Below are 20,182 nucleotides of genomic sequence, written 5' to 3'. Positions count from 1 at the left end.
GGGAAAAAAATGGAGCTGGAGGAATCAGACTCTCTGACTTCAGACTATACTACTAAGCTACAGTAATCAAGACAATATGGTACTGGCACAGAAACTGAATTATAGATCAATGGAACAAAATTGAAAGCCCAGAGATAAACCCGCACACCTGTGGTCAACTAATCTATGACAGAGGAGGCAAGGATATACAATGGAGAAAAGACAGTCTCTTCGGTAAGTGGTGCTGGGAAAACTGGACAGCTACATGCAAAAGAATGAAATTAGAACACTCCCTAACACCATACACAAAAATAAACTCAAAATGGATTAAAACCTTAATGTAAGGCCAGATAATATAGAGCTCTTAGTGGAAAACATAGGAAGAACACTCTTTGACATAAATCACAGCAAGATCTTTTTTGATCCACCTCCTAGAGTAATGGAAATAACAAAAATAAACAAATGGGACCTAATGAAACTTAAAAGCTTTTGCGTAGCAAAGGTAACTATAAACAAAATGAAAAGCCAACCCTCAGAATGGGAGAAAATATTTGCAAACGAATCAATGGACAAAGGATTAATCTCCAAAATATATAAACAGCTCATGCAGCTCAATATTAAAGGAAACAACCCAGTCAAGAAATGGGCAGAAGACCAAAATAGACCTCTCTCCAAAGAAGACATACAGATGGCCAAGAGGCACATGAAAAGCTGCTCAACATCACTAATTATTAGAGAAATGGAAATCAAAACTACAATGAGGTATCACCCCACACCAGTTAGAATGGGCATCATCAGAAAATCTACAAACAACAAATGCTGTAGAGGGTGTGGAGAAAAGGGAACCCTCTTGCACTGTTGTTGGGAATGTAAATTGATACAGCCACTATGGAGAACAGTATGGAGGTTCCTTAGAAAACTAAAAATAGAATTACCATATGATCCAGCAATCCCACTACTGGGCATATACCCAGAGAAAACCATAATTCAAAAAGACACATGCACCCCAGTGTTCATTGCAGCATTATTTACAATAGCCAGGTGGAAGCAACCTAAATGCCTGTCGACAGATGAATGGATAAAGAAGATGTGGTACATATACAATGGAATATTACTCAGCCATAAAAAGGAACAAAATTGGGTCATTTGTAGAGACGTGGATGGACCTAGAGACTGTCATACAGAGTAAAGTAAGTCCGAAAGAGAAAAACAAATATCATATATTAACGCATACATGTGGAATCTGGAAAAATGGTACAGATGAACCAGTTTGCAGGGCATAAATAGAGAAACAGATGTAGAGAACAAATGTATGGACACCAAGGGGGGAAATTGAGGGGTGGGGTGAATTGGAAGATTGGGATTGACATGTATACACTAATATGTTTGAAATGGATGACCAATAAGAGCCTGTTGTATAAAAAAATAAATAAAAAAAATATTGAATCTTCTAATCTATGAACAAGTATGCCTTTCCATTTATTTTATTTAGGTCTTTAACTTCTCTCAGCCAATTTTGCAGCTTTTAACTATACTAGTTTTTCATAGCTTTTGTCAGATCTCTCCTTAGCCTATCTTTTTTTTAATGCTAAACAACAGTGTTGAAAATTTCTTCCCAATTTTTTGTTGCTAATTCATAGAAATATAATTGATATTTGTATATTGATCTTAGGTCCTACATAAGACTACTACCATCCTTGCTAATCACCCTTGATATAGTAGCTTTTTTGTAGATTCCATCTGATAGTCTACACAGATGATTGTATTTTCTGCAAGTAAAGACAGTTTTATTCTTTCCTAATCTGGATGCCTTTTATTTTGCTTTCTTGGCTGATTGTACTGGGTAGAATCTTCAATATGAGGTTGCATAGGACTCAGGGAGATTGCCTGGTTCTTTACCTTCTCTCTCCCTAGTTGTGGCTCTGGAATTCACTATGGGCGGTAAGCTGAGTCCAGTCATCTGGCTCATCTGTGTGTTTGCTGTCTCTCGGGGATCATTCTCTTTTGTTGCCTGCTGCTTATTGTCTTGATATGGTTGTTTCAAGCAGGTGGGTATATCCTGTTACTCTTCCTTGGCTAGAATCAGAGTGTCCATACTATCACAAATCTAGTCCAATCAAGTTTTTATCCTCACCACTCACTAAAGACGGTTGCCAAATTCATTAGTTACTTATCAGTCCTCTTTTTTGGCCTATACAGCATTTGGAGTAATTGATCACTCTCTTTCTAGGTACTTGCTAACTTATTGTGCAGGATACTTCTTGGTCCTCTTCTTTCTTCCCTGGCCACCCTTTGCCGTCTTTCTTGAATTCTGTTTAACTTCCAAACTTTTAAATGTTTGAATGCTCCGTGGGTTCTTAGTCTTTGTGTTGTTAATACTCTTTAGTGGTTTCATTCAGCCTAATTACTTTATATACCTTTTTATAGGTTGATTATTCTAAATTTACATTCTCAATCCATCACTCTCTCCAGAACAGCATACTTTTATGTATTCAGCTGCTTATAAATATATCCATTTGGTTGTGAAATAGGTATCACAAACTTAACAAGTTGAAAACTGCACTTCTGAACTCTACCCCTTAAAAATGCTCCACTTGCTAATTCTCATTTTGGTAAATGGCAACTCCACCATCCCACTTATTCAGGCCATAACTTTGGAGTAATTTTGGCTTCTCTGTTTGTCTTTGACCCAATATTTGGTTGCATCACCAAAAATCCTATTTGGTGTGCTTTCAAAATACAGTATATCCAGCATCTGACCACTACTTAACACTGCCACTTTGATTAGTATGGTCCAGACCCCATCTTCTCTCTCCTCCTTTAACAAAATACATTCTTAACTGGAATCCTTGGTTTAGTCCTTTTAAAAAAGGTGAATTAGAATGTCATGTTTCTGCTAAAAACTGTCTAGTTTTTCATTTTATCAGGATTAATAAAACCAAGTCCTACAAATGTATAGTCTGGTCCCCTGCTGCCACTGTGGCCTCATTTCCTGCCATTCGTCCTCTCACTTCACTATAGGGACACTGAAAGGTTCTTTTTTCTCACTTTTTCACTTTTTTCAAATCTCTGCTCCAGTGTTATTTTAAAAAGGCCTTCTTTTATCACTCTTTGATCAAAAAGTTATGGTTCTATCGTAAAGTAATAACTGTCCCTTTTACCTTCCTTTATTTTCCTCCGTAGTTCTTATTATCTGGTATCTTTTTATTTTCTTGTTAATTCTGTCTTTCCAATTAGAATGTAAACCCTGTAAGGACAGGGACATCTCTCTGTTCAGTACTATTCCCAGCACCTAGAACAGTGTCTGGAAACAAAGTACATACTTAATACATACTGATAGATTAATGCCCTGGATTCTCTCAACCATTTTTGATATGTGATCCAAGCTTTTCCTTAGAGTATAGGATCTCCTATTATCCCAGAGTTAGAGATTCTTTCATACTCTAATAGTATTTGAGTTTTCAGCTTATAGTTTTCACATTTTATTAGTCACTTGGCTCTACTCTGTCTGCACTTATCTCTGTTTTGAGTGTTGTTTGGGGATATTGTTGAAAAGACTTTTGTTACATATTTGAAGTTGACATGGCAAACATTTATCAGTTTAAAACAATTCAGACTAATTACTGAATCTACTGGTGTTATATTTAATTCCTCTAAAATGTTTTTAAGTATGCTGAAATTGTTGAGGATACCTAGATTCTCTGATTTTACTAGTCTCTTGAAAATGTATACGTATTTCAGTCGTTGCTTTAAAAAATTATTCTAAATTTTGAGGAGTCTGAAAGGATCCCTACTTTAGAGATGTTTGGAAGTGTTGTTTGTAGTTGGACACAGCACAATCAATAAATGTTTCATTTGTATACTATTTGCATATACTTATTCTGTAGATCCTAACATTTGGAAGATCCTGGGACCTAAAATGTCCAAGATGCCTGTCATTTCTTGTAGGTTGAAAAGTAAAATGTAGTAAATGATAATATTAAAATATCAAAAAGGATAGTATTAGAGATAGTGATGACTTCTTTTAGTTCTTGGCTCATTTCTTGGACAATTGCCACTTTACTCATACTTCCGTTTCAATCAGTTTTCTTTAATGTGATCTCTAATATGAATCTCAAGTCTGTTTGTTTTGTTTTGAAAAAATCCATAGAAGTTACATCAGTCCTATATATATATATTTTCTGTTAGAAGCTCCTTGATCAATATATATATATTTCCTGATGACTTGAATCCTCTGGGTACTCTAAATACTCACTGAATGACTTTACAAATACACATGCAAATTCTGAAGAGTTGTTTATTCTTGGTTCTTGTGTTTTCATGGGAGCCACAGGTAGGGGAAAAGCAATCCTTTCTCTCTTTCTCTTTGAAAGGATAATAAGTTCAGTTGATTAACTACAAAACTTTTTATTTGATTTATATCAAATAGACACACAGAGCAGAAACAGGACATCGTATCTTATCATGTTTTTCGTTGGCTTCTAGAGTGTGCAGTAGCCAGGATATTACAAAGTTAAAGTCTTACCAGACATGATAGGTTCAATTCTTTGCTGTTCTTAGCCTCTTTATGTTGTAGGCTTTACATCACCATTAATGAAGAACATATTTCAAATAACTTAGATCTTTAGTAATAAACAGTTGTTTCTCCAGTACACTTTTGCTCTCCAGTCAAATGCTCCAGTGAAGCTTCAGATGGGAAAGTGGGGGGAAGAAGAGGCTCAATGTTTGGGAGATCTTGGGTAGTGAGGCATTCTAATATTGACCTTGGTCTAAGAACCACAAAGGAAAATCTGTTTCTCCACTTTTTTTTTTGCGGTATGTGGGCCTCTCACTGTTGTGGCCTCTCCCCCTGCGGAGCACAGGCTCTGGACGCGCAGGCCCAGCGGCAATGGCCCATGGGCCCAGCCGCTCCACGGCATGCGGGATCATCCTGGACCGGGGCACGAACCCATGTCCCCTGCATTGGCAGGCGGACTCCCAGCCACTGCGCCACCAGGGAAGCCCTCTCCACAGTTTTAAGATTCCATGGGGGAAAATCTTATTCAGAAGTGGCTTTTAATTTTGGGGTTTAGTCTAGGATTGGAAATGTAATAGACACTTTTGTTTGCAAGCAACAGAAACTAACTGTGGCTAACTGAAAAACAAGGAGATAGGTCATTAGAAGCTCATGGAATCTAAGGGAGAGCCAAATTATCAGTACTTAAAGGGTAGTATAAAGCCTTGAGTAAAGGTTTAAGGGTTGAAACAAAAAAGTTTTACACCAGAATTGACTTTTGCAACAAGCAAAAACTACTCAATGTTTCTGTAGAAAAATTAGAAAGTAAAAAACCACTCATAATCTCCTAGAAATTAAAACAAAAAAAATCAAAAAGAAAAACCTGATAGTTACATTAATATTTGTTTATGAGTAAAATTGAACACTTTAAAAAAAAGCCATTTATAGTTTTTTGGTAAATATCTGCTCAGGCTCTTCAATTATTAGAGGGTTAGTTTTTTTGGTCAAATCTATCAACTTTTTCCTTGGTGGTTTTTCTATCTTTGCTGTTATGCTGAGAGTGGTTTTCCCTGTTTATGTATTGTAAAATATTTTAAATACATTTTTGATTCAGTGGGTCCATTTTTTCTCCTATCTCCAAATATTCTCTTTAATAATGGTGGCCATTAACCATGGTTCTTCTTTCTTTTTTTTTCAAAAATTTTTCTTTAAAGTATAGTTGACTTACAATATTATATTAGTTTCAGGTGTACAGCATAGTAATTTGATATAGAATATGCCACAAAGTTATTATGCAATATTGATTATATTCCCTGTGCTGCACATTGTATCCTTGTAACTTTTTATTTTGTACCTAGTAGTTTGTACCTCTTGAACCCCTTCACCTGTTGTGCCCCTCTTCACAACTCTCTTCCCTTCTCTCCCCCCTTCATAACTCTCTCCCCTTCTCCCCCCTCCCCTCTCTCCCACTAGTTTATTCTATCTGTGAGGTGATATCTCATTGTGGTTTTGATTTGCATTTGTATATGATGATACAAATAAAGAGATTCTGTATATAAGAGAAAACATATAGTATAATATTTGTCTCTCTGTCTTATTTCACTAAGCAAAATACCCTCTAGGTCTATCTATTTTGTCGCAAATGACAAAGTTTTATTCTTTTTTATAACTAATAGTCCATTTTGTGTGTGTGTGTGTGTGTGTGTGTGTGTGTGTGTGTGTGTGTGTATTACATCTTCTTGATGGATATTTAAGTCGTTTCTGTGTTTTGGCTATTGTAAATAATACTGCTTGAACATTGGCATGCATATATCTTTTCAAATTAGTGCTCTTGTTTATTCAGGTAAATACCCAGGAGTGGAATTGCTAGATCATATGGTAGTTCTATTTTTAATATTTTGAGGAACCTTCATATTGCTTTTCATAGTGGCGGTACCAATTTACATTTCTACCAGCTGTGCATGAGGGTTCCTTTTTCTCCACATCCTCATCAGTACTTGTTATTTTTGTTTTTTTGGATGATAGCCATTCTCAGTTGTGAGGTAATATCTCATTGTGGTTTTGATTTGCATTTGTATTTGATGATAGTGATGTTGACCATCTTTTCTTGTACTTGTTGGCCATCTGTTTCTTCTTTGGAAAAATGCCTGTTCAGGTCCTCTGCCCATGTTTTAATTGGGTTGTTTAGTGTTTTGATATTGAGTTGTATGAGTTCTTTGTTTAGTTTGGATAGTAATCCCTTATTGGACATACCATTTTCAAATATCTTTCCCCATTCAGTAGGTTGCCTTTTCGTTTTGTTGGTTTCTTTCACTGTGAAAAAGTGTTTCAGTTTGATTTGGTCCCATTTGTTTATTTTTGCTTTTGTTTCCCTTGCCTGAGGAGACAGATCCAAAAAAATATTGTTAAGACTAATTTCAAAGAATGTATTGCCTATGCTCTCTTCTAGGAGTTTTATGTTTTCAGGTCTTGCATTTGGGTCTTTAATCCATTTTGAGTTTTTGTGTGTGGGTTTGTTTCTGGGCTCTCTATTCTGTTCCATTGGTCATGTGTCTGTTTTTATACCAGTACCGTAGTGTTCTGATTATTGTTGCTTTGTAGTATAGTTGGAAGTCAAGGAGTGTGATACTTCCAGCTTTTTTATTTTAATTGCTTAGGCTGTTAGGGTTCTTTTGTGGTTCCATACGAATTTTAAGATTATTTGTTCTAGTTCTGTGAAATATGCTACTGGAATTTTGATAGAAATTGTATTGAGCCTATAGATTGCTTTTGGTAGCATGGGTATTTTAACGATCCATGAACATGGGATATCTTTCCATTTATTTGCGTCTTTTAAAATTTGTTTTATCAGTGTCTTATAGCTTTCAACGTACAGGTCTTCACCTTCTTGGTTAAATTAATTTTTTAATTTTATGGCCACACCATGCAGCTTGTGGGATCTTAGTTCCCTCACCAGGGATTGAATCCAGGCCCTTGGTAGCTCTAACCACTGGACTGCCAGGGAATTCCTGTCCTTGGTTAAATTTATTCCTAGGTGTTTTATTCTTTTTGTTTGTTTGTTTTTGAAAATTCTGAATCATTTTATTGGATAAAGATATAAAACTGCCTATAAAATATTCTTTTTTTTAACATCTTTATTGGAGTATAATTGCTTTACAATGGTGTGTTAGTTTCTGCTTTATAACAAAGTGAATCAGTTATACATATACACATGTTCCCATATCTCTTCCCTCTTGCATCTCCCTCCCTCCCACCCTCCCTATCCCACCGCTCTAGGTGGTCACAAAGCACCGAGATGATCTCCCTGTGCTATGTGGGTGCTTCCCACTAGCTATCTATTCTACTTTTGGTAGTTTATATATGTCCATGCCACTCTCTCACTTTGTCACAGCCTACCCTTCCCCCTCCCCACGTCCTCAAGTCTATTCTCAAGTGGGTCTGTGTCTCCATTCCGGTCTTACCCCTAGGCTCTTCATGACCTTTTTTTTTCCCCTTAGATTCCATATATATGTGTTAGCATACGGTATTTGTTTTTCTCTTTCTGATTTACTTCACTCTGTATGACAGACTCTAGGTCCATCCACCTCACTACATATAACTCAATTTCGTTTCTTTTTATGGCTGGGTAATATTCCATTGTATATATGTGCCACATCTTCTTTATCCATTCATCCGATGATGGACACTTAGGTTGCTTCCATCTCCTGGCTATTGTAAATAGAGCTGCAATGAACATTTTGGTACATGACTCTTTGAATTATGGTTTTCTCAGGGTATATGCCCAGTAGTGGGATTGCTGGGTCGTACGGTAGTTCTATTTGTAGTTTTTTAAGGAACCTCCATACTGTTCTCCATAGTGGCTGTATCAATTATCACACCAGTCAGAATGGCCATCATCAAAAAATCTAGAAACAATAAATGCTGGAGAGGGTGTGGAGAAAAGGGAACACTCTTGCACTGCTGGTGTTTATTCTTTTTGGTGCAATTGTAAATGGAATTGTTTTCTTAATTTCTATTTCTGATAGTTTGTCATTGTGTATAGAAATCTGCCAGTTTTTGTATATTGATTATGTAATGTGCAACTTCACTGAATCTATTATTTCTAATTTTTTTTGGAGACTTTAGTGTTTTCTATATATAGTAGCATGTCATCTGCAATGACAGTTTTCCTTATCCCTTTCCAAATGGAATGCCTTTATTTCTTCTTCTTGTGTGATTGCTGTGGCTAGGACTTTCAATATTATGTTAAGTAGAAGTGGCAAGAGTGTGCATGCTTGTTTTGTCCCTGATCTTAAAGGAAAAGCTTTTAGCTTTTTACCATTGAGTATGATATTAGCTGTGGGTTTGTCGTAAATGTCCTTTATTATGTTTAGGTATGTTCCCTCTTTACCAAATTTGTTGAGAGTTTATCGTAAATAGATGATAATGCTTTTTTTTTTTTTTTGCATCTGTTGAGATGATCATGTGCTTTTTTTACCCTTCACTTTGTTAATGTGTATCACATTGATTGATTTGCAGGTATTGGACCATCCTTGCATCCTGAAATACTGCTTGATCATGATGTATGGTCCTTTTTATGTGTTGAATTCTGTTTGCTAATATTTTGTTGAGGAGTTTTGCATCTGTGTTCATCAGAGATACTGGTCTGCAGTTTTCTTTTTTTGTCGTGTCTTTTTCTGATTTTGGTATGAGGGTAAAGCTGGCCTTGCAGAATGAGTTTCAGAGTGTTCTCTGCTCTTTAGCTTTTTGGAATAGTTTGAGAAGGATAGGTACTGACTCTTTAAATGTTTGGTAGAATTGCCCTGTGAAGCTGTCTGGTCCTGGGCTTTAGTTTTTTTGGAGTTTTTTGATTACTGATTCAATTTCATTACTCGTAATTGGTTTGTCCAGATTTTCTATTTATTTGTTCCTGATTCAGTCTTAGAAGATTGCAATGTCTAGGAATTTATCCATTTTGGGGGGATTGTTCAATTTGTTGGTGTATAACTGTGGTATTATGATTGTTGTACTTCTGTGATGTTGGCTGTAACTTTTGTTTCTAATTTTATTTGGGCTCTCTTTTTCTGGAAGATTGTGACTAAAGGTTTATAAGTTTTGTTTCTCTGTTCAAAAACCCAGCTCTTGGGGCTTCCCTGGTGGCGCAGTGGTTGAGAGTCCGCCTGCCGATGCAGGGGACGCGGGTTCGTGCCCCGGTCTGGGAGGATCCCACGTGCCGCGGAGCGGCTGGGCCCGTGAGCCATGGCCGCTGGGCCTGCGCGTCCGGAGCCTGTCCTCCGCAACGGGAGAGGCCACAGCAGTGAGAGGCCCGCGTAACGCATAAAAAAAAAAAAAAAAAAAAAAAAAAAAAAAAAAAAACCCAGCTCTTGGTTTCATTGGTCTTTTCTGTTGGTGGGTTTTTTTTGTTTGTTTGTTTTTTTCGGTCTCTGTTTTATTTATTTCTGCTCTGATCTTTATTATTTTCCTCCTTCTACTAGCTACCTTTGGGCTTTGTCTTCTTTTTTAATTCTGTTAGATGGAAAGTTAGGTTGTTTGAGATTTTTCTTGTTTCTTGAGGTTGGCTTGTATCTTCTCTCTTGGAACTGCTTTTACTGTGTCCCATAGATTTTGGAAAGTTTTGTTTCTGTTTTCACTTGTCTCAAGGTATTTTCTGATTTCCTCTTTGATTTGTTCATGGATGCATTGTGGTGTTCTTTTTTGTGATTTGTTTTTAGTAGCATGTTCAGTCTCCACGTGTTTGTATTTTTTCCATTTTTCTTTCTGTAGTTAATGTCTAGTTTCATACCATTGTGGTCAGAAAGGATGCTTGATATAATTTCAATCTGTTAAATTTACTGAGACCTTTTCGTGGCCTAGCATGTGATCTTTCCTGGAGAAAGTTCCATGTGCACTTGAAAAGAATGTGTATTCTGTATTGGGATGAGATATGTATTCTGTAGATATCTATTAAGTCCATCTGGTCTAATATGTCATTTAAGACCACTGTTTCCTTATTGGTTTTCTGTCTGGATGATCTATTCACTGATATAAGTAGGGTATTATAATCCCATACTGTTACCATATTTTGTCAGTTTTTTCCTTTGTGTCTATTATTATTTGCTTTATATATTTAGGTGCTCCTATTAGGTGCTCCTATATTAGGTGCATATATGTTTACAAATGTTACATCTGCTTCTTGGATTGATCCCTTTATCATTATATGATGTCCTTCTTTGTCTTTTGCTCTGGATTTTGTTTTAACGTCTGTTCTGCCTGATAAAAGTATTGCTACCCCATAAGCTGTTATTCTTAAGGTTGTAAGGAGATATCATTAGCACTGTCCCTTCAAGTTAATTCTGACACTTAATGTCTTAGTAAGGTGGGATTGCTATAACAAAACACTATAGACTGGTTGGCTTAAACATCTGGCATTTATTTCTTATAGTTCTGTGAGTTTGAGAAATCCCAGATCAAGGTGCAAGCAGATCCAGTTCCTGTTGAGGACCCTTTCCTGACTTGTAGACAGCCACCTTCTTGCTTTGTCCTCACAGAGAGGGAGAGAGAGCTTTACTCTCTCTTCCTTTTCTTATGAGGACACTAATGCCAGCCTGTGGGCCCTGCCCTCATATAACCTAATTACCACAAAAAGACCCCACCACCAGTTAGGTATTCAATATATACATTTTGGAGGAACACAAACATTCAGTCCATAATACTTCTTTTATCTTATCTCTTTTCTGCTTCCACCTGAGGAAGATGATTCTGTATTTTTTATTTGCTTTTATTTTGAACATTATTTACTGTGATTCTGACATCAAAGAAGAACACAAAGTAAAAACTAAAAGTTCTTTCTTTAATCCTTAGTAGTGTCCCTCCTTAGAGTAACTAATGTTTATCTTCCAGAGTATATAAAAAATTATTGTCAGTATATATGGAATATGTGGCTCATTTTTTTACATTTATATCTTCATCTGGATTTGTGTGTGTGTGTGTGCGTGTGTGTGTTTAGTAAAGCAGGGGTAGATCTATTTCCAAATATTAGCTCTTGTCCTTTCATCATGTCTTGACTAATTCATTATTTCCCCACTTGTACAACATATTACATATTGTATTCCATTCTATATGTTGATCTGTTTGTGTACTTTCAATTGTTTTAAGACATTAAGGTTTTTATTATTTTTACTTTAGTATTCTTTCTCCCCTTTACTATGCTATCGTGGGTTTTTTTTTTAAACATAGTGTCCCTATTCTAGTTTCAAGAAGTTTTGTCATGGTTTTTACTGAAGTTGCATTGAATTTGTGTGCTAACATGGAGAGATTTGCTGTCTAAGTAGTAGGTATTACGTCTTTCTTCTCAGGAACATATCTTCCATTTACTCAAGTTAATTTCTCAGGTTTCTAGATTCTTTACAACATTATTCATGGGTGTTTTAAATGTTAATATTTTGCGAATATTGACTTTTTCTACAGTAAGTTTGTAAAGGTTATCACTTGTTATGGCCTGATGAATACACATTTTGTATACAGTTTGCATGGTTTGCAAGCAACCACATTATTTGTCCTAATAGCACTTTACTTGGCCTTCTTAGGTTTTTCTAGTAATAGGTTTTTCAAATAATAATTTTGTCTTTTCCTTTCTTATTCTTATTCTTCCTTCTTTCCTTTTCTTGTCTCATTGAATGGGAATTTCTAGTCTAAGTTGAATGATGGTAATGACAGTGCACCATCTTGCCTTGGTCTTTCATTAATAACCATGCCCCCTTTTAAATTTTAGCATTGTGATGGCCATTGATTTGAGAAAAATCTACTTTATTATTAAGACTCCTTTTCTCAGTTATTAGTTATTTTTTAAAAATCGGATAATGAGGGCTTCCCTGGTGGCACAGTGGTTAAAAATCCACCTGCCAATGCAGGGGACACAAGTTTGGGTCCTGGTCTGGGAAGATCCCACATGCTGTGGAGCAACTAAGCCCGTGCACCACAACTACTGAGCCTGCGCTCTAGAGCCTGTGAGCCACAACTCCTGAGTCTGTGTGCCACAACTACTGAAGCCCGTGTGCCTAGAGCCCATGCTCCACAACAATGAGAAGCCTGTGCAGTACAACAAAGCGTAACCCCTGCTTGCCGCAACTAGAGAAAGTCTGCGTGCAGCAACAAAGATCCAACGCAGCCAAAAATTAAATTAATTAATTTAAAAAAATCAGATAATGAATATTGAATTCTATTAAATGTCTTTTTGGCATCAGATGAGAAAGTTATGTGACCTTTCAGTGTGATGAATAGTCTAAAAATATCCTTACATTCTTGAATATCCTACTTGGTCATTGTGTCTTTTTCTTTAAATAAAGAGCTGTGTGTTCTTTCATAATATTATATGAAATTTTCAGTATTTGTAAATTGCCCTTTCATTTGCATAGTTTTGGGTATAGTACTAGGCTTATGATAACTTGTTAAAATACATTAGAATACTTTCATATTTTATAGGTTAAATTTTAAAAGCTTTGTAATTATGCTTGAAAGCATAAGAGCAATGATGGTACATTTTTTGGACTTGATACTTTTTTGGTGGAGTGGCTAAAAGAAAGCCTTTTTCTGCCATAGCTGTTAAGTATGGTCAGTGTGAATTGTCAGTCCTTTTTTGTAATATCCTCAATCATCTCTTGGGTGGTAAAGTTTGCCCTCTTATCTAGCTATCTAGCTATGTATGTATCCATGTATGTATCTATCTAATATATTCATTTATGGTTTTTTTTTCCTGCCAAGAAGGAAAAAATATTATTCATGGAAATAATATTGTGTAAAGGTTTTGTTGTTGTTTAGAACTGTTGAATATGTTTAAACACATTTTTCTTGGTTATCTTTTTAAGTGATACCTTTCTGCATTTTTGTATTTATTTAAAAATATTAACTAGACATAACTCTAAATTTTAAAGGTATTTATACAGTTTCTGTATTCAAGTGCTTATATTGGTTTACTTCTTAGTTTGAGCATTTATTTTGCCAGGACATGTATGTGAGTTGTAAACTCTCCAAGGATTTGTTATATACGTTCTAATATACCTGTCAGTGAAGATCATCTTGCTTGAGTTTAGTATTCATGAGTATTAGTCCTATGTTCCTAAAAATGATTTATATTTCATCCATTGCTTTTAGGAAGGAAATCATTATTATAAAAGTGAAGTTTGGTATCATTTTATTTTAACTTTTGCTTGTAGAATAGTTTTTCTTCATCTGTGAGATAGAAAAACTTAATTTCACATTTGTATGTGTTTTTTGAATTCATGTTTTCTGGCAGTTGGTCTATCTTTAATGAAGTGTTTTATACAGATTTTTGGTAGAGGAACTCTCCAAAGGAAGAAACTTTGGTATTATATTTGGTTTGACAGATCCTAAATGTGTTAATTATCTGTTGCTGAGTAACAAAATACCCTAAAATTTAATAGTATTAAAACAGCATATATTTATCATCTCTCAGTTTCTTTGGGTCAGGAATCTAGGCATAGATCAGCTGGGTCCTTTGTTTCAGAGTCTCTCACAAGGCTGCAGTCAGGGTGTCAGCTAGGGCTGGGACCTTACCTGGTGGCTTGACTGGGGAAGGACCTGCTCTTAAGCTTACTCTTGGCCCAATCTAGTGCTTCTCCACTGCAACACATATTGGTGATTATTTGATTCACGTAAGAATCATTCTTTGGGTCTTACAACCAGCCCTGGGAACATCTAGCTCTTTTCAGTCCTTCCTGTTACTCGGTCATTAGTGTCTGTGCCTCTGTGTGTGTGTGTGTGTGTGTGTGTGTGTGTACTTACACAAGGAGAAGAAGGAAGAGGAAAACAGGAAAGGAGGGAATTTGATAATATGTTAATGTAACTTTTTTTCATTTTTAAGAACTACGCTTTTTTGTTTTTCCTTAGGTGCCTTAGCTGGACCAGTTATTGTGGAGCCACATGTCACAGCAGTATGGGGAAAGAATGTTTCGCTGAAGTGTTTAATTGAAGGAAATGAAACTATAACACAAATTTTATGGGAGAAGATACATGGCAAAAGTGCACAGACTGTTGCAGTTCATCATCCTCAATATGGATTCTCTGTTCAAGGAGAATATCAGGGAAGAGTCTTGTTTAAAAACTATTCACTTAATGATGCAACAATTACTCTACATAACATAGGATTCTCTGATTCTGGACAATATATATGCAAAGCTGTTACATTCCCACTTGGAAATGCTCAGTCCTCTACAACTGTAACTGTATTAGGTAGGTGTACTTAAATTGTATATTTTGGTGGTGTGGTGAGGATTATTGTAAAAGTATTTTCAAGAACTTAAAATAATTGAAATTATATATAAATGTAGGTTTAAAATAAAATAATTCAGATATGTTTTTTCAAGTTCTGTCATAAAATTCTATGATTCTAGACTCTCAGTTTAAACTAAATCTTGTCCCTATCTACCTGTGTATCTATATAAAGCTGTGTAATTTATAGCTATTTTACTTTCTTCATGAAAGATTGTTTTTTATTTATAATACTAAGTGCTGAGATTCTTTGACATTTCTTTTCATTGTTTCCCCTCAAATTTTCAACCTTTAAATTACCATCTTTAAATAAGCTTTTCCATTTTTTAAGTGACTGTGGTCTTAGAGCCACTGACATCTCATGTTTGTTTTTCAAATCAGCTTTTATTTCTGCTGTTGTGGATTTGCATAGCTATTTGAATCTTGGTCTATTGCTTGCATTGAAAGATCTTCTGCCTTTTCCTATCTGAAAACTATTAAAGTTTATAGCAGAATTTAGGAGGAGCTTATTAGCATTAAAATAGTCACCTGCAGTGAAAGGTAAACCAATTTGGAATAGCTGGTGAGTACTTTTATAATACTAGAAGGAGGATTAAGGAGTAAAAGCAACTGTAGCCATTTCCACCCAGAGTGGAACTCCTTTAATGGGTGGTCTTTGCTATGAATCTGCCTGTTTGCCTGTCAGGGACTTTGTAAGGTCTGCTGATAGCTTTCCCTACTCAATCCTTCTTCACTTTTCTCCCAGATGTTGTTCCCTAATAAGCCTTTTGTACTCCTCATTTGATCTCAGTGTCTGCTTCCAGAGAACCAAATAACTACACAGCCTCTAATATTTAATGGCATGATTTCAGGGTCACTGATGTGCAGGAAAGAAATTTTGTCCAAATATGTTATATATTTTTTCATATTGAGAAATACTATTTAAAAATAGAAATAACATTAAATATTTGAAGACTTTAATGTTTAAGAGCCTGCCCTAAGAGCTGTGGGAAAAATATAACTTATGTTTACAAAATTGATACTTTTGAGACCTGTTTTGATTGGAAGGCAGGGCATAAATATCTGAAAAATCAAGTGCAAGCCATTGGGGTAAAAAAAGTCACAGAAAAATTCAGTGTCAAGAAAAAATAGATAAATAGTTCGCATGTAGAAGAGAGAGCTCGTGAATAAGACTTTTTGCTTTAAATTTTAGTAATTCCCCTTAAATTAACACAATACTCAGTGGTTTAAAACTCGACTGTTGGTAGTATAAGACTAGTCATGCTTTTAGCTGGGTCTTCTCTAACTTCATCTATTCCACTCCTTGCTCTACTTCTCCCAGCAACCCAAATTTTATAATCATAATTAACTATTTACACTTCATTAACACCTATTTTTTTACATGTGTAGTTTTCTTATGCCTGGATTGCCACCTTTTTCCTCCTGTCTCTTTCTTCTAGATTCTTCTATTTAACTGCTACTCATCAAACCACATCCTTTTTTTTTTTTTTTTAATAAATTTATTTTATTTATTTTTGGCTGCCTTGGGTCTTCGTTGCTGCACCCGGGCTTTCTCTAGTTGTGGCGAGCGGGGGCTACTCTTCGTTGTGGTATGCGGGCTTCTCATTGCGGTGGCTTCTCTTGTTGTGGAGCATGGGCTCTAGGCATGCAGGCTCAGTAGTTGTGGCACGCGGGCTCTAGAGTGGAGGCTCAGTAGTTGTGGCGCGCACGGGCTTAGTTGCTTAGCGGCATGTGGGATCTTCCCGGGCCAGAGCTTGAACCCGTGTCCCCTGCATTGGCAGGTGGATTCTTAACCACTGTGCCACCAGGGAAGCCCCAAACCACATCCTTTTGGAAGCCATTCTTGAAATATCTACCCCTCTGCAATTTGATGGGGTTTTTTTGCTCTTTTGCCTTTGTATCTTGAGCTTATCTTTGTTGTAGCAATTAACATAATGCTTATTGTATGTCTTCTTCACTATAAACTTATGGTGGACTGCAACTGTGCACTTTAAAATTTAACTTTATATCCCTAAAGCCTGTAGGAGTTTCTGGTATGTAGCAGTAATACACTAAATGTTATTTAAGTAGGGTATAGGAATGGATAAATAAACTCTGTAGTTAAGAAATGTTTTGTAGAAAAGTAGTTGAGCCAGTCCTTGAATGGTGGATAGGTTTTAGGTAGGCAAAAAGGAAAGAAGTATAGGGAGGAGAATGAGCCAACGCAGGGAGGCAGGAAACAGCATATATTAGGGCAGAGTTTCTTCAGAATTGGCATTGTTGAACTTTTGGGCTGGAATTCTTGTGATGAGCTGTCCTGTGCATTGTAGACTATTCAGCAGTATCCATGACCTCTACCCACTAGATGCTAGTAGCAGTTCCTTAAGTTTCAACAAGTTAGAATGTCTCTCAACATTGCCAAGTGTCCTCTGCGGGACCACTGAGTAATCTGTTGATTGTTCAAAGGATTTATATAAAATACAAGAATTAAAGGCTAGAAAGGTAGAGCAGGACCACTTTAAAGTAATCTAAATATTAAGATGGGGAATTTGAGCTTTATATTGCTGGAAATGCAAACTTAGTGTACAGCATTGTACTTCTTCTCACCTCTCTTCTTTTATTCTCAGATTCTTACTGTTTATTATTTATTTATTTTTGGCCACACTGCACGGCATACAGGATTTTAGTTCCCTGAGCAAGGATCAAACCTGTGCCCCCTGCAGTGGAAGCATGTAGCCCCAACCACTGGACAACCAGGGAAGTCCCAGATTCTCGCTGTTTAAAGCATGGTTCATGAACCAGCAGCAGTGGCATCACTTGGGAGCATGTTAGACATACAGAATTACAGACCCCTCCCAGACTTGTTGAATGCTAAATCTACATTTTAGCAAGATCCCCAAGTACTTTGTATGCACAGCAGAGTTTGAGAAACACTGCTTTGACCATCTTCTCACCTTGCTTAGAGGGATACCTAACTCATAGACCTGATTTAGAAGTAATGTGATGAAAGTTGTGATTTAAGATGATGAGTCTGGTGTTTTTGATGGATTGAAATGAAGAGTCCTGAAATCATAATGCTTCAGCCATGAGGCCATGAAAGCTTGAAGTTAATTTTCTAATTTCTGCCACTTGAGTCAGGAAGGGAACTACTACAAAGGAAAAATTAGCAGAACGTTGTAACTGACTGTATATAATAAACTAGGGAGGTTTGAACAGTAACAGGTTTTGAACCTTAGTGATTGAGTAAATTATGTTACCATTAATTTAAATGGGCATATCTGAATGAAAAACATGTTGGGGATTGGGAGGATGAGACGATGAACTCAACATTTGGCTTATTGAGTTGGAGGATACATAGGCAAACAATTCCAGGTAGGTGGTTAGAAACTATAGAGTCAAGCTTTGTATCAAAAGCAAATAAAATCAGGGATCATCCAGGTAGTAGTGTTTATCAGATAAAAGTTTTTAAGAAACTTATAAAAAGTAACTGAAGGCCTAAGACTCAGTATTTATTAGGGCAGAGATTGGAAGAAATAGAGATGAGGAGTTCAAATAGATAGCTTTGAGAAAAACTGTCAAAGTAATATTATTCATATCAAGAGAAGAAAAAAGTTTTTAAGATTACTCTAGCAGCTTTTTCCCACAGTGAGAATCAAGCCATACAGAAAGTGATTTCAGTGACCATTTTTTCAGTTCTCCGAAGGCTGGCACATAGCTACTATCATTCTAAATGCATAGCCCAGAAGTTAATTCATTACTTACAGCAGATACCTGAAGGCATTAGAACTGAATTGTTTTGGAACTGATTTGGAAGAACTGCACTAAGTATCAAATTTTACCAAATCAGTCAAAGAGAACAGGCAAAGAAAAGTATCGAGTGTATAGATTAGGCAGTGACATTAGAGTTTCAAAGGAGTAGTAGTAATAGAAAGTGAATTAAGGGAATGTAATATAGCAAAAAGCTTTGGGAACACTAAACAACAGATGCCCCATAGCAGAAGAGTTGTACAATTGGTTACTTCCTTTTGATATATGGGATATTATATAGTTGTTAAAATTGTAGTTAAGAGAAGTATTGCTGCTTGAAAATAAAATGAACCACAAAACTGTAGGTATGCCATGATTACATCTATAGAGAAACTAGAAACAAATAAGAGAAGGAAATGGAAGAATATGATAATGACTGTATTAAGATATTACAGTTGTGGATAAGTTTTCTTTGTTTTTCCAATTTTTAGTAATATTACTTTTGTAATTAAAAAAAAAAAGATTTCCACTGCTGCACATGATGGAGTAACAGGGACTGGATTTACCCTTTCTCTCTCTAGCAACAAAAAAACTAGGCAACTTAATAGGCATGGTAGGATTATGATCCCTGAAAGAAGGAAAATAAACAAGATGAGTTCTACAATTGCTCCAGCCTCCTCCTTAGGCAGTTACCAGTGACAGCTCAGTGACAAGGAATTCAGGTAGAGAATGCTAGTCTCACTGAGTTTAAGAGACAGATTGGACAGGTGATTAGAATTTGTGGAACAGAATACTGGAAAGAAGGGAACATGAGAGAGAAAGAGAGAATGTGTGTGCTTTAGAGACCTACAGAATGGCCCTCTGAATTCTTTGGCTTAGTACTGATCTATGTGCATGTGAGAGGAAACTTTTGAGGTGGATGAAAGAACCAACAGAAAGAAGTAGGCTTAACAATCCTGACATTAATGCAGGGCCAGGAAAACTTCATGTTCCCCCAAATCAGAGTATATAGGGCATTGGGTAGCATCTTAAGAGGAAACAACAACAAAACCACTAGACAGGGAAGGGTGCAGAGAAGTTAACTTAAATGTTGGGGAATATGAGAAAAGTAACTTTAGAAAGCAACTGAAGTGTACAACCAGGAGATTGATTCCCTTCAGAAGAAACAGAAATAACAATTTAAAATTGACTTTAAGGTAATTTTTTAAGTTCCTCGAAGATAAAAGCCTCTATTGATGGCACAGGTTATTCACATTAACGCTCCCATGGTGGGGGATGGGTAAGTGAAATGTTAAAAACCATTGAAAACTTCAAAGAAATAACAACATAGTGCGGAATATAACTAGACCAAATCTAAGAGAAGGTGGAAACATAGAAATAAACCTAGTACCGAAAGCTGCAATCTGTATTCAACCTTGGGGACATTAGACAATTTAGAAGAGACACTTAAGATGATGAACTAAGATTTCAAGAACCTTGGGAAGTGAGAGAGACAAATATCTGAATGCAAGTCTGCTCAAGATGGGATGTCTAATAACCTTATATTCTCCTGGTACCCAAAGGCTTAACAGTTTTCAGAATAATAGTACACGTGTAGTAAACCAGTCTTCTTATAGACTTCTAGGCCTGGTTTATATCACTTGAGTAGTCTGAAATTAAGTAAACCAGTCTTCTTATAGACTTCTAGGCCTGGTTTATATCACTTGAGTAGCCTGA

The 20,182-nt window shown here is 36.2% G+C and overlaps 1 protein-coding gene across 2 annotated transcripts in view; it reads left to right on the top strand.

Moving 5' to 3' along the window:
• NECTIN3 (nectin cell adhesion molecule 3) overlaps positions 1 to 20,182 on the top strand; it is a 130,248-nt gene that overhangs the window by 27,866 nt on the left and 82,200 nt on the right. For both annotated transcript variants that reach the window (XM_032630083.1, XM_032630082.1), the window contains exon 2: positions 14,360 to 14,701. In XM_032630083.1, coding sequence (XP_032485974.1) covers positions 14,360 to 14,701 — 342 coding nt within the window. The remainder of the gene's footprint in view (positions 1 to 14,359; positions 14,702 to 20,182) is intronic.

This window comes from Phocoena sinus, chromosome 4 (genome assembly GCF_008692025.1).
Source record: "Phocoena sinus isolate mPhoSin1 chromosome 4, mPhoSin1.pri, whole genome shotgun sequence".
Taxonomy (NCBI): domain Eukaryota; kingdom Metazoa; phylum Chordata; class Mammalia; order Artiodactyla; family Phocoenidae; genus Phocoena; species Phocoena sinus.
Note: the sequence above shows the minus strand (reverse complement) of the source record. Positions and strands in the feature narration are given on the sequence as shown.